The sequence below is a fragment of the Pomacea canaliculata genome, linkage group LG5 (genome assembly GCF_003073045.1).
Source record: "Pomacea canaliculata isolate SZHN2017 linkage group LG5, ASM307304v1, whole genome shotgun sequence".
Classification (NCBI taxonomy): domain Eukaryota; kingdom Metazoa; phylum Mollusca; class Gastropoda; order Architaenioglossa; family Ampullariidae; genus Pomacea; species Pomacea canaliculata.
Genome location: NC_037594.1, coordinates 14,476,239 through 14,491,682, shown reverse-complemented (window position 1 = coordinate 14,491,682; position 15,444 = coordinate 14,476,239). Strand labels below are relative to the sequence as shown.

General features: G+C 41.3%; 1 protein-coding gene across 2 annotated transcripts; it reads right to left on the bottom strand.

Annotated features, from left to right (window-relative positions):
- Nucleotides 1-3,572: 3,572 nt before the first annotated feature.
- LOC112565112 (solute carrier family 28 member 3-like) lies at nt 3,573-13,985 on the bottom strand. Of its 2 annotated transcripts, XM_025240408.1 has the most exons (13): nt 13,146-13,980; nt 10,812-11,040; nt 9,684-9,943; nt 9,029-9,262; nt 8,502-8,646; nt 7,698-7,889; nt 7,240-7,401; nt 6,762-6,887; nt 6,309-6,442; nt 5,877-6,045; nt 4,841-5,101; nt 4,364-4,544; nt 3,573-3,713 (listed from the first exon to the last, which is right to left on the bottom strand). In XM_025240408.1, exons 2-13 carry the CDS (start codon nt 11,001-11,003, stop codon nt 3,697-3,699), a joined length of 2,073 nt encoding a protein of 690 aa, XP_025096193.1. In that variant the 5' UTR covers nt 11,004-11,040; nt 13,146-13,980; the 3' UTR covers nt 3,573-3,696. The 2 variants fall into 2 exon arrangements, with proteins under 2 accessions (XP_025096193.1, XP_025096192.1); XM_025240407.1 differs by having other exon boundaries at nt 3,573-4,544; nt 13,146-13,985.
- Nucleotides 13,986-15,444: the final 1,459 nt, after the last annotated feature.

Genomic DNA, 15,444 nt, shown 5'->3' with positions numbered 1-15,444 from the left:
AGGAACAACCAAAAATTTCTTTTCTTAAAACAATAGAATAAAGAACCTAATGGGAAGATAATCACACGCTCAGACACTACCAAGCTGCTTCCAATAAAAACAACACTCAGGGGTAAGATAAGGGTAGCAGGGAAAGAAAGACAGAATACAGTAGAGACAGAGGCTATGCCCTAACTACAGGTAGAACTTTACAGACCCGTAGACCCCTGGAGCTGGAGACGGGGAATGAAACGTGAAAATTAACCATAAACATCAACAGAAAACCCACTAGACTCCCCAAAGGACAATCCTTCCACACAACAACTGTTTACAAGACAGACAGTCCCGCAATCACGTCAGGGTCACCAATTGTCACGCAGATGATGGCAGAAAATGGCAGATTGCATATGTTTTTGTTTTTTTTAAGCTGGTTCAGGTCAGATCACAACAACACAAATCCTCTGCCCCAATACACGGTCAAATACCAAATAATTATCGCACAGACAAAACTCAATGCTATCTATACCATCTCGCAATTCTTAGCTCCACGCCACAAATGTCAAGTTTCTTATATTTGTCCTCACGTCTGTCTACTTTCTGATTAGAAGAATGGGATATCGCCATGGAACTATGTCCGATGACTAGTGGTCACACTGAAAAATTAGAATAAGTCAAAGATAATACTTACAGTTCCCGTCATCTGCCATCAGCCATCCCGATGTAGGATGCTCTCACCAAGCCAGCGCCAGGAATGCTCTTCCTCCACACTATCACTGCCAGGCAGGTGCGCCGACACACTAGCAACTACACTAACACGCCACTGCACATATTTCCATGAAAACACAAATGCTGGTAGACACTTCCAGAATCTTTGGTCTGGACATTCGTGGAAACGTCGACAGGATGCTTGATTCCTCGACGACCCACAAGGGAAGAAACTCCTGGGCTACCCGGATCGGTTCGAGCTACCCAGTCCTCCCTCGGTTGACAATCACCTCTGGGTGGGTCCGGTGTAGGAAGCAGGTTCTCAGGCCCTCCGATAGTTAGGGATCCGTTTCAGCAGGTCCTCCTTAACTGCTCCTCCACATTAGTTCCTGTAACTTAATGACTAATGAGACTCTACCATTCACTGCTACTATTAGTCTCCCTGAGTTAAACTCATCACGTGATTTCTTATTGACATTAATATTTTTCTCATGAAACAATTTAACATTACTTTTGCCGTGAAATCAGAATTTAGAATTCAGGACAATATAAACACATATTTGTTTACCTTTACTCGGCAAGAAGCTAAATGCACAGATTCCCCTGTCGGCATTTACACCTGTACAGGTAGGACCAACCGTCTCGGCGGCTGCGTTGGGAATGTCCCACACTGCTCACGAAGAGAAAAGCCTGGAGGTGAACTGTCGTTACTAGCGTCACGTGTCACCAGCTATGCTCCTGAAAGGGGTTTACGAAGTAGACCACCTCCCTTCTTTTTCTTTTATTCTCACGCGGTACACACTCGCGAACTACGCTTACAAGAGAAATAAGACATTTCCCTGACACATAACATTATCCTTATCTTGTAATCATCTTGTAACTAGCACTTGTTTTGCCTCGTTTATTTTTTTACCCTTTTGTTTATTTTTGTATGTGAGCACACTTGTTAGTATCTCTGCAAGATGAGCGGTCCGGTGGCGCAACGGTGAGCGCCTGTCACCAATACAGTGAAGGTTCGCTGCCCTGAGTTCATTTCTCGTCTCGGGTACACTGTTCTTTCTCTGCAAGTGGCATCTGTTTACAGGGCTGGCTGCCTTGCCGTAATATAGCCTCAGTTGCTGACACGGTGTAAAAACCCATTCCCCCCCCCCCTCATCCCTGCAAGATGAAAAGCGTTTTAAACATGTTGTCATTCCCAAATACAGCCTGAATCTGGTTTATTCTTGGTGGTTGTAGGCTCCAATTGTCTCATTCTTGTAAAGCTTTAAAGTTTATTTCTTGCTGTAGTCACTTATATCCCTGTCTTTCTCTTTCTTAAATATTAATAATCGGATTTGTAAAACAAATAATTTGTGTGGAGGTGATCCCAATGCGCCGAGCACAAACGAATAAACAGCAATAAACAATCAAATTTCGGTGTAAAGTTTATACCAGTCTCTTCGATAACGTTTTCAAAGGTCCACCTGAATTAAAATGTTGTTCGGTTACTTATTTAATCTATTAAAATAATACTCAAGCTAATAACCTGAGCATTTTGACTATGTGCATAGACGCCACACTTAGCAACTCAAACTGGCAGAGGAGAAACTAATCAAAGGGACGTAAGACACATAAAAAAAGGTTTTGCTTATTATCTCCCATTCTTCAGTGTTTTATTTGTTACCTGATCCGCACTGAAACATTATTTTTTAAAGATATATATATAATCAAGTCTTTAAAAGAAGAGAGAAAAAAATCAAAGTTTATTCCCTTACTGAAATTGTTTATTTTAATCGGTCTGTTTTTGTTTTCTTTAGCAAGATAACCCCTATGCTACGGAGACGGTGCTCGCGATGTATACTAATGTAACCTACTTGTAGTTTCAAATCAAATCAGACTTTAATGTCTATTGTCTCGGTTGTTTTGGGCCCTCGTTTATTTTACATTTACCTGTCATCAGTTTTAGGCCTTGAGTTATTTTGCATGTCACAATAAACTGTATGCAGCCCTTCATAGTGTTTAAAGTTGTTGAATTAGCGCCAGAACAAGTTTCATGGCTGGTAAAGTGTGAAGTGGAGGGTCGCTGCCAAGGTCGCTGACGTCACGCTTCCGAAGGTTTTCCCTTCACTGAGACCTTTAGAAAAAAAATCAGCGGACCGGAACGGTGCACTGATCTGTGTTACCGGGAGAGCACTCGCTGATCTCTGACGTGGTTGGAAGACTGAGCGGGAAGGACGACGGACAGTCGGACGAACACTTCGAGGAAAAGTCATCGGCGTGTCGTGACTGTCTCTCCACCTAACCACCATCGGTAACACTTAAATGTTGACTTTGGGAGTACTGCATTTATCAGAAAACAAGGGGCGAGAGTATCTCATCTTGAGACGGCCTCACTGCGGACCATACGATACAGTCATTAGCCGGAAACGAAGCGAGCGGGGTAAAACAGCTGACAATCGTGACTTGGAGTAAATATGTTCGCTATTTTTATGATAATGACTAAACATTTATTCTAGGGATGCATAATTAATTTAAGGTGATAATGCGAAAGTATTAATTACGAGAAACATAGGTCACGAAAAGGTCAGTTTTTAAACTTTATTTTTAACTGAGGGGATTGAGCTGGGGCAGGTACATGATGATACAAAATGTGAGTAAATGGAATGATATAATTTCACTAACATTGTCCCCCTAAATGTATACCTATCTCGTAATCTCTCTTCCTTCTCTAGACTGTTGCAGTCTACTCTAATTTAGATGTAATTTATAGTTTTACTTATGTCTGCAAATGATAAAAATAAAAATGCATGCTGAGTAAGAATTTCGACCACTGCGTGATGATTGATTTAAGCACACATATCCACATATATAGATACATACAGGAGAAAGTTTAATGACAACACATCAAATAAAAGAGTTCATTATATTTATTTGTAAACAAACAAATATTTACATTATAACTAGTATATGCAAAATATGACACAGTGATGATGACGATTGTCTTCTCTTAGGGTGTTGTCCAGTTAGCCATGGTCAGATGTATACCAAACCTTCAAAACAGCACACACATATATATATAACATTGTCAAGTCTATTGGAGATATTTAAATATTTAAGAATCGGTTATAAAAGCCCGAATACCACGTGGCACTGCGCACGAAAGGGAGGAAAACCCACCAATCACGATGAAAAAGTGTAAAATTTTGAAGATATCTATAATGCACACCCAAACACATATGTATGCACGACACAGGGACTAACCCTAAAGTTATTTTAATGTAAAGTAAATCAGATACTGGGCTTTGCAACATCTCAAAAAAATTTTAATTCATACAATTATGAAATGCTTATGTAGTTCCAGAGATCATCAGACAACTGTTTAGCAGATGACTGGTAGTTTCATCTTGAGAACTGGTCTCAAAGAGTGATTAAAAAAATAAGTGAACGACAGATACAACACCCAGAGACATAAATATTGGATTGTAAGTGCAGGCGCATAAATTGAGAGAACAATTTAATTATGTTAGTTACAAGTCTGTTGGTATGTGTAAGTAAATTATCTAGTTAAAATTGCAATAAAAAAATAAAAGGTTTCGAGACTTCTAAATTATGTAGTGTTTGCTCGCTCGTGTGTGTGCGTGTGGTTGCGTGTGCTAGAGACAAAATAGAAAGAAGGAAGAGTAGAACATATCAGACATACCGGCAACACATCCGGTGAGGATGCAGGCGAGGTTGGCCGCGATACCTGCTCGAATTAAATATCTGAGCACGTCCCTTGATCTAGATGGCGCCAATGCCGATAGCGTCCCCAAGGTGACGCCCATCGCTGAGAAATTTGAAAACCCACATAGGATGTAGGTAGACAGGACTAACGATCTTTCCTGTGACAAACAAGCAGCTTCAGTCATTAGTCGGGTGTGAAAGGTAAATTGTATGGGATAGCAGCGATTTTCACAACAGTTTTTAACATTCCTCTTCCGTTTTTTTTTCCATTCATTACTTGCTAAATAACTTTATAAGAAAACTTTCGTAAGAGAAATAAAAAGTTTTGATTGGATGGGGACATAGGGCTGCCAAAGCAGACTTTCCACACACACTGTCTGGTTGTACATGTATATTTATTTTATTTTCTGAGAAATTCTCCAGCACAAGAAAAGCTCGTTTGTAGGCTACCTACCGTCATGACGCCCCCAGTCAATGTCTGGTTGAAGGCGTCCAGGATGACGTCATCGCCGTTGTAATACCACGTTCCGTTTGGGTGTAGCTCTTTATATTTTGTTAGTATCAGTGTGTTGTTGGCGATCTGAGCTGCCTGCATGTAAGCCAGCTGTGTATTCGTTAGAATCTTGACTCCGATCAGTCGACCAATAACGAAGACGTCCTCAGTGTCGGTGGCAGTCAGGTAGGCCAGTGGGTAGAAGAGATAAGACAGCAGCCGCTGCAATGAGCAGGTTTACAATGACAAGAGTGTTGGAATGTTGGCATCAAATAATACAAAGCACAGAAATATGCTGTATGGGAAATAGTGTATAGGATATACAACGCCATGGCATTCGGTGTCAGACCAACATGCGCTTGTATGCAAAATAAGTACAGATTTTATAATATGATAATATGTCAAGCCCCATATTTCGTACGTTTACGGTAGTAGTGGTTTCATCTGAGCATCCAATAGGCTCAACACCGTTCTCATAATTTCTCTCACCTTGCTTGGCTCTGCCAGCAAGTTTTTCTAATACTGAATCAAAGGACACTTTTGTAGTTATTGCGAGACTTAATTATTTTTACCTATTTACTATTTCAACTTCCTTGCCTTTTATTGTACCATTTTTCTGACTTCTAAATGTCAGCCTTTAACAAAAACCATGTATTTTGCCTAGCTCTAATTTACGTCCAATGCGAGTATATCCAAATTGTTAAGAAATTCTGTAAGCCGATGAGGGTAGTGGAGATTAGGCAAATGTCGTCAGGAAACAATAAGAAACATACTTCTTGGAGTTTGAGCAGGGACTGAAAATGGTGTTTACCCTTAGTTATCAGCTACATCTATTATTATCAATTAAAAGATCAGGGGACAACACACACCCCATGAAACAGAGAAAGAGTGTGTGTGTGAGTGTGACAACGCATTTTGTTTTAATTTACGAGTGTCATAAAGAGAGTAGCATGCTTTTTCATATTTAACTCGCCTTAAAGCCCCTAGCTTGACCTACCGACAAGGTGAGATGAGGCACACCAGCCTGATCGCCGAACCACTCCACCGTGCGGTCTGCGAACTGCAGGAGCGCGATGAAGACAAGGATGTTGGCGCAGATAGTGGCGACAATTTTCACCGCCTCCACTGCCGCCCGCGACACCGCTTCCAGTGCGTTACTGTAGGCCCTGAAGGAGCAAAAATAAATGAAGACCAACTTCATAAAGCAGTAAAGGAGATACTCTGTAGCAATTCAAATCTTCTGTCAACAGCAGTGCTCAGTGAACATTAAATTTATTTAATGGCCTTTTTCGTAGCTCTTCATTGCTGTGCTGTCCGGATGAGCAGCTAGCGTAGATATATTTACCTCTGCTTTGTCCACTGTCTCTCACAAAAAGCTGAATTCATCTCTTTGGAATTTTAGAAAGGAATTAGCAATCTATGCACGTACCCAAAATCTATTTTGTAAGCACTGTCGCCGGTAAGAATCTTGTCCCCTCGTGACTGTGGACACATCAGCTTGGCCACGGCTAAGGCCGCTGGAGCTGACATCACGTTGGCTGCCAGCAGGTGATTGGCTGGAATCTTAAAACATGTTTGTTTACGTCCATTAAGACAGAAAACATTGTTTTCTTCCTAAAGCAAATGCTGAACACGAGGATTATAATTGAAACCCGTAGTTAGACGTGAGAGAAGATTTGTTCATTCTCAGGTAGATCGTCTTTTTCATAGCAACAGACAACAAACAAAAACCAACACAAAAACACGACGATTTAAAAGCAAGTGTGTCCTATCTATAGAATATAGACAGTAATGGCCTTATAAAAACGTGTTTGTAAAATATTAATACTTCAGACACATCTCCATGCTAATATAGGTAAAAAAAGAATTATGCTAAGCATACCCCTATGCTAGCCAGTGTCCCTAGCACGGATCCAGCAATGCTGGCCAGTCCTCCTGTCATGACGGCGAAGAGTTCGGACACGGTCACCTTCTCGATGAAAGGCTTGATTACAAGGGGAGCTTCGGTCTGAAAGGGTGTGGGCAAAACATTTTCTCTGAACATCGTGCAGATGCTCGTAAAAGAAAGTAAGACTAATTTAAAATAATAATGAATTGTCAAAGAGTACATTGTGTAGATGCTTGCAGCAGAAATTAAAACAAATGTAAAATTAGAATTAGTTTTCAAAAAGTATTGTAAAATAAGATGAACACACACACACACACACACACACACACACACACACACACACACACACACACACACACACACACACGCGCGCGCGCGCGCGCACACCTCCCAAAACAGGCGCACTCAAGAGGTAAATAGATGGAGACACAATTAATAAGATGAACTGTGACAAGGAGACAGAAAGTCTTACTGGGCCGAGAAAGATGTTGGCAGCAGCGTTGACGGACTCGAGGGGCGAAGTACCGAGGCACATGGCAAGGAACTTGCCGAAGGTAGCTATCACAGTCTGTATTGCACCATAGTAGTAGCCTAAAGCGATGATGGAGTTGAGGAAAATGACGGCCGGCATGTTCTGTCATCACAATCACTAGTATTCAACACTGAGTGCAACCATTAGGCGTGAAGTAAAGCTACTAGCAGACATTGTGATAAGTTTGAGCTAGGGTCAGTACCCATCCGTACCACTATTGTCTGCATCCAAAGCTAATAACGTTTGTAAAATAGCATTCACCCACACTCGGAGCTCCTTTCTCATTGCGCGCGTGCACACACACAGACAGACGTCACTGACTTCCAATGGTTTGTTCTACTACCAAACAGAAGACTCATAGTAGCCGCATTATTTAAATTAAAGAAACCCTTAAATACCTGGAAAATAAAACGGTGCATCATGAAAGCCTCGCCAAAGATGAAACGAGATCCTGAGTCCGTGTAATGAATAAACTCCATAACTCGATCGCCGATCCACTTAAACAGATCGCGACCCACCGGACTGCGTAAAAGAAAGATGGCAAAGTAGAACTGAAGCACGATCCCCCAAAACACCGCGTGCCAGTTGACCTGGTAGGAGACACACGTTTGCAAGATTGTTTATATAAGGAAATAAACGGTAATCATTGACATCTAAAGCCGCGTTTCCCAACCTTTTACTTGTGACGCCCCCCAAACGAAAACATATACATCACCTCGCCCCTCTTAGCCAAATAATTTGACTAATAACGGTGAAATATGAGAATTTTTTTAAATAAATGACTGCCTTCTCGCCCCCATTGTCAGCACGTCGCGTCCCCCAGGTTGAGAATCGCGGATCTTAAGTTTTCCAGCGTGAGGCTCTATTATTTCATCAGATATTCAACTGTTAGCCAGTTCACCTATCGTATCAGTTTTACTAAAGGCTAAAGAGAGAATTACGTTTCGCAACAAGTCACAGAGGAATCAGTAACTGTTCTTGCTGAAATGGCAATATAGAGGCAAGAAAGCTTGAAATCCTCCAGCCTTAGAGTCTTTTATTTACTTTTACTTTTCACAACGAAACTCAGAGCGAGCTACCTAGAGAGAGACTGTGTCAGTGTGTGTTCCTGTGTGCATGCATATTCCTTTGGGTGTGTTTTAATGATTGAGTGCTTTCAGGTATGTATGTGCATGCACGTAGATTGTCACAGAAAGGAGTACCATTCGATGATTGGTGGAGATTAAGAAGCCGATGATGACGATGGAGCAGATGCCTCCCAGTGCGAGAAGGTTTCGCGGCTGACGAGGTGCGATGTCGATGGCGATGTACGCCACAGCCCCTCCACATCCTGCCACATAGCACGCCCTGCACACGACCACAAACACTACTGACACTGCTGGTGGTAGTGTTGGTGGTAAAGGAAAGAAGAAAGATGTGGACGATGACTTTAGAGATAAGAGAGATACAGGATCATAATTAAAGATGTTAGTGTATAGCAGCTACGGGACAAAAGTTCCCCAACCAGATGCTTTGGAAGAATTACTTAATTAGACCTGGTGTTAGGTTTAGAATTAATGTTTAGGGTTAGGGTTGATGTACGGACTGGACAAAGCAGACGACATGGCGTCAAGCAGTCCCCTCAGATCTGCCATTTTTGTAACGGCCGCCGACGTTAGGGTTGTAGAGCGTTTTTGCCCATTTACATGTACTTCCTGACTAGTCAGTCAAATATGTAGTTCTTACTGACCATCGAAATACTTTCCGCAGAAACTTGACTCTTTGAGGCTGCACATGTACTGAGGTGACGACCCTGACCACAGGCTTCACTAAGCGGTACCCTAGGGTCAGGTACAAGACAAAACAGACCAGCAGCAGGAGTCGGTAGCCCCCTTCGCTCCCCCAGTTGCGGTACAGACAGTAGCCGGAGTATGCGAGGAACAACAGGAACACGATCACGCAGCAGATCTTTTTGACGAACTCTCTGCACGGAAAACAGATTTTGTAAAGATGGTGACAACTGGAGTGAGCTGTACTCACAGCGTCCTCTGAGACTACTTACGACACACGTATGTACTGCATGTTCATTTTCTTACACACACACATACATGCATGCATACAAATAAACTGACCTATATGCACGCATACGCACACTCCAACACACACGCATTCACAAAGATAATCGTGTATGTAGGTAAAGATGAGCACCCGCGTGCGATTTCCAACGATTTTTATGTGTTTGCTGAGAGTAGGCATTCGATCCTACGTGTAATATCACACTGAAAGACTGAGTGACCGAGAAAACGATGCGCGTAGACATCAAAAGACAGGTAGAGCGACTGAGTGAATGTGTTGGAAGAAGTGCACATAGAGAAAGACGGGTAGAGGGCGCCAACCCGTTTTACCTGTGTGTCCACATGGCGTTTTTCACAAGCTCTAACATCCTGAACACGACACACCCATCGCCTTCGTCCTCGTCATCTGTCACAACAACTGCTTCTTCTTCGCCTTCGACGTCATCTGCCTTGCCCACGATTACCTTCACGTCGTTGGAATTCTTGTCATCAGCACAGCTCATCTTTTGTTCACCAATGCTGTTCCATTTCAGTAGTTCGATGCCGTTGGAATCGTTTCCATTATCTTTGAAATTATCTCCTGTCTTTACCTGCAAAGACGAGCATGAGGACATGGCTCAGTGGTTTGGCTCTGGATGTGTTTATCGTTTGGTGTCTCTCACAGTGTGGTCAGCGCCACTAGTGTGAAAATGGCGAACATGATCAGTCTGTTAACTTCATAATTATTAAAGATTATGCGCTTATACACCTGCAATAGCTATGCATGCATGATGATGATGATGAGGAGGAGGAGGAGAAGGAGGAGCGCTATATAGTGCATTTCTACACTGACCAGCGAACTCAACGTGCTGTATGAAAGTATATAACACAGATAAAAAAAAAGTTGAAATTAAAGGTGGGATTGTTTTGTGAAGTGAAAGTGTATTAGCGGCATTCACAACCTATGAAATGCTCATGTGGTCTTTAGCTAATAGCCTACGCCTAGAAAAAAAATACTCTCATCGAAGGACCTTCCTCCGTGTACAAATAAACATAAACTCATGTATACATACATATGTATACAAGGACACGAAAACACACGCACACATAAAATTTCACACTATTTCCTCTCATCGTTGTTATAAAGAAACGCAATATCTGAGCGCGTTTCGACTAAATGATATACAATAGTTTTTGTTATAGACTGGAAATACTGGTTACACTCTGGAAATTCTTACAGTGCAATTATTTCTCGTAGAGGTTTACATAATATTTCCAATATTTCCTTTCCCTGGATCTCTTACCTTCTCCCTGCATTTCTCCTTCCGCCACTTTCGTCTCCCTTTCCTACCCCTGCCCCACCCCCTGGTTCACTCATACTCCAAAACTCACTTCTTATCACCTACCCCAACATAATTTACACACACACACTACATGCATTGAGCAATGGAGCGTGTACAGTATAAATAAAGTATTTACATCCGCTTGGAAAGCGAGGTTAGCGTAGCCCGCACACTTCGTTGTGTTTTTGTTGATGTTGTTTTCCTCTTCACTCTTTTCATTGGTGTCTTGTTCCCTTCCTGTTGCCGGGTCAGCCACCTGTTGATCTAATGCTGGGTTCGGAGGAATGCGGTCGCCAGGCACTGGGGCAGAATCTTTGTGTTCCTCCATTAGTAGTGAGCAGAGGTGATGGCGGCCAGTACAAGAGCTATAGTAACAAATAAATCAGACACAATAAGGTGAAGGATATAACTTCCCTAACATAGTCTTCCAAGTCTTCCTTCCTTCCCTCGTTACTGGCAGGGAGGTGCTTTTGCGAGTCAAGCACTCACAGGTGAGCGTGCGGACACATAAATATTTTCCTTAGTCTGTAGACTGTAGACTGTACGTTCCTTTTAAAAACAAATGGGTTAGTACATAGGACATTTTAAAGTTGGTAAAAACATAAGTAGGTTTTGTAGAATGCTGTGACACTGACTTGGTTCGGGAACAGCGCTTTATACGAGTTTCATTATTACACACAACATTTAAACACACACATACACGCACACAAACGAACACATGAAATCATTTATTCATGAAAGATTTTTAAGTTCATAACTAAATTCTAAGTAAGGGCAGATGAAAGGCAAACCATTGTGTTCTCTCCACACGTCTCAGCGAAACCTGCTAGCATTTTAATTTCCTTCTCTCTTGCAAGACTTGATGAATGACAACTGTCTAACCTTAGATACAACTCTCTTTGTTCCGTCTGCAGTGTGGAGGTCTTTGATCGCCAGCTGTTCCCATGACTTGAGACATCGAGGTCAATGACATCACCACAGTTTATCTTAAAGTCGCTCTTGTAATCGTCGCAATCATCAGAAGACAAGTAATGTATGCAAAAGCCACCGCGTAAGAGAACGTAGTGTATTAAAATACAGAGCCGAATGTATAATTGATGAATGTTTTAAAGATGCATATTTTTTGGGAGAGATTTCCTTTACAAGCGAAAGTCGGTTAACACCCATAGAATTATTCTCTCTCACACATACTTTCTCTCACACGTCTCAAACACTGTGTCTTACACACACACACGCACGCACGCACACAAGCAATCACAATCATTTAGCTATGAAACCTTCGGTCATGAATGTAATATCCTATAAACTTACTCGGCTTGCGTGTTGTAGACTGTCAAGAGGTTTTAGGAGTCTACTTAAGAATCTATAAATCACTTTTTTTTTCTCCCATTCTTTTTGGACTTGCTCGAGTGGTAAAAACGATCGTTGGGATCCTCGTGGAAAGCGATCGAACTTGTCAGTTGTAAACCTTAGTATTTGTAATTAAACATAATGTTTTGAACTTAGTTTAACACATGTTATACTAATTAAACCTTGAACTCTAGCAAAATTAACGTCTTTTTCTTCAATACATTCTGCACCTTTGTCAAATCGACCAGAGAAACTGGTTTGGTTTTTTTTGTACCTTTGAGCAACTTGCTAATTTAACATTTAACAGTCCCAATTACAACGTTTTACGTGTTTATATAGTGTAATGAGTGTCTGTATCAGTTACACCAGTTACAGCATACATAGCACCTATCTAATAAGGTGGACAAGTGCCACACTGCTGCTTTTCCAAGGCACGAGAATCACAACGATGATGAAAGTATTAAAATTTACCGAATCTAAATTACATAGATTGAGAAAAACTATTTACAACAGGTTTGCTATATCCACTGGTTTTTTTCTTGACTTTACCCAAAACGCAGAGATCAGTCATGAGCGCATTTACATGGCACAAAAATAGGCGTGGTACGTGTGCGCCTTGAATCATCCCTTGACCACAGAAGGACGTGTGCAGAAATGTTTTCAAATGCAGCATTTTCGAATTTTGATAAAGCATCTGGGATTTGACCTACTTACGGTACTACGGCTCATATTAAAGAAATAATGTTCTGGCTTGTGAAACCAAGGTGAATGTATGAAAGTTTACTTTCTTTTTATTCTACTAAATTGTCCTCCTATTCTTTTCCGCTGATCTTTTTTTGCAATTACACACAACAGTTTCCCTTTATTTTCAGTAAACTCCTGTCTCTTCCCCTTCAACCAGGATCCGAGACTTTTTAAAACTGGTTTGTTCAACAACAGCAACAACAACAAAAAAACTTAACTTTTTCTTTTCTATAAAGGTCTTTTTTTTTTTTATTTCGTAGCACAAATTTATAAGCCAATGTGCTCCGAGACCTGAATGTTCATTTTAAAAATAAGGAAATAACAAAGAAACTTTTTGCTAATGAAGAAACTCCTCTAAGAGGAGAAATTAACTTACCTGTTATGTTAGGATCAAGCAAAGACACTGCCGCAGTTTTGTGGCAGTTTCAGGAACGTGACCCCTTGTAATGTCAACAGAAGCCACTTCTTTCAACCAGTGACATGCAACGACAATATTTCCACGGTCAAGCTTTTCTTCTACATCAAGATGTATTTCTCGACGACAAGGATGTTGAGAGAGCTGTCAGGACGTTACATTTGACACTGACTTCCCGGCTGTGCCACCGGCAGTAAAAAGACACGTCACCTGCACAGGTAAAGGTGAGAGTTGAAGGGAAGGGGAAGAATGGCCTGCGCGTGCTGCTATTGTTTCTTTTCAGCCAGTCGCACGCTTTCTCGGGGACTTCCAATGTCAGGTTAACTCCGAACTTTTTGTCAGTGGAGACACAACGAGGCAGATTCATGAGAAATATAGCTGCAAAAAAAAATTAAATAAATAAATAAATTAAAAAAAAAAAATAACGAAATGGGTCAAAGGTGGAGGAAGCGTACCTGTCGCATGGGCGGGATGTAGTCGCGAACTTAAGATGTGGTGGAGACACATGTAAGCAAGTCGAAACTCATCCGGGTAGAACGTAAACACGACATGACTAACACAAAAATAAACACCGTTTCAACACAGATATTCAAACAATGTAACTGAGGCACTTCTTTTTACACAATGCAACTGAACCTAGTGTAACCTCCACAATTCGAATGAACCTAGTGTAACCTCTACAATTCCAACGCACATGTAAACAAGTTGTACTAAAACAAAAATAAACACAATATGTGCAGCAAAACAAGTACACTGGACGTAACCGAGGCACGAGTAGACACGGCTTACTGGCTAGAGGCTGACTGCTCTCCATCTCTTTATTTCATTATATTCTGCAGATCTGCAACTCGTTGATTTCTTTAATGAACAACTTCTTGAACTAGCAGTCTCTACTGCGCCATCTGCGCCATCTGCGCCATCTTGCTGATGCTTAGATTTTGGATTTGTTGTCAGCAGCATAGATTTAACTCTCATCTCTTTTTTCGAAATTGTGCATTTTCTGTACCGTAGCCTTGCCACTCATCGTTTGATTGTTCACCCCAGAACCGACAGTCTTGTACCCTGCAGTCTACCCATGAATCTGTGTAGGTTCGTGGTCTAACTTTTGGTCTAACCATGAATGTTATACACATCCGGGGTCTAACTTCTCTGTCGCCTCGTTGTCGCGTGTTGCCATATGGAGACTCAGATTGGCGAGCACTATACTTGCTCTGCACTTCCTGCCGACTCCATGTGATACATCAAAGTCACCTCCTACGTTTGCATAATCTGCCAGTCCTTTTAAACCGAACATTTTGTATCTTCCGCTGCCTCAGCATGTTTCATGTGCAGGCTTTTCTGTCTTGTGTTTGTAGTTGTTGATGTGATTCTGTCCGTTTGTTTATGTCAGCATGAGAGTGAGTGTGAGTGCGCGCGCAACAATGTTTAGTTAAAAACTTAAGTGTTTTATTCTTTATTAATGAATTCATAAATTTGTTCCTTCCAAGATAAAGACCAAAGATATAAAAATTCAGTATGTTTAGGGTGAAATGTGACCAGATCACCTGTATCGACACTACGATGCTCACTTACATACATAGAAAGGTCCTGTAAAAAAAACTCGCCACATCAATTAACGACAGAGCGCAGACATACCTCGCCAGGCAAGTAGCCGCGGCAAGTTTTCTCCTGCTACTTTATTTTTGGAGACGGGCACATTTTTCTTCAGGGAGTACAAATACACTAAGCCATGTCTTCAAGTGTCAAGCACCATGCCGTCAACAAACACTGACACCCGAAGTCAAAGCTGTGACCTTTGGGTTTTCTTTAATGGCATTTTTCCCGACTTCATCTCCTGGTGAAGTTTACTGAGGTGAACACAACCTCTTTTTTGTTTACTGTGTGCAATGGGAAAGAACACATTGTGTAATATTGTAGCATTATGGTTGTTTTTTGTTTAAACAGAACCGGATGCACAAAACGCCGTGATAAGAGTTAAAACTGATTGGCTTTTGCGAAGCAATCAATTGAAAAGGTTTGAAGAGTTATGACGATGTTCCAGAGGAATTGCAAGTGACAAATGACAAATCTTTATTTACGAGGGTAATAGAATAAGTAAAAGCTGTGCTTATTTTCTTACATCTAGCCCTCGGTCTGAGAAAAAAAGCTACTATATTAATGAAGATGACTGCATTTTATTTTTAGAATTTTGTACATGAAAAAGTAAGACATCCACTGATAATAAACCGTAGTACTTCTTTTGGAGCAGAAATTAATATTA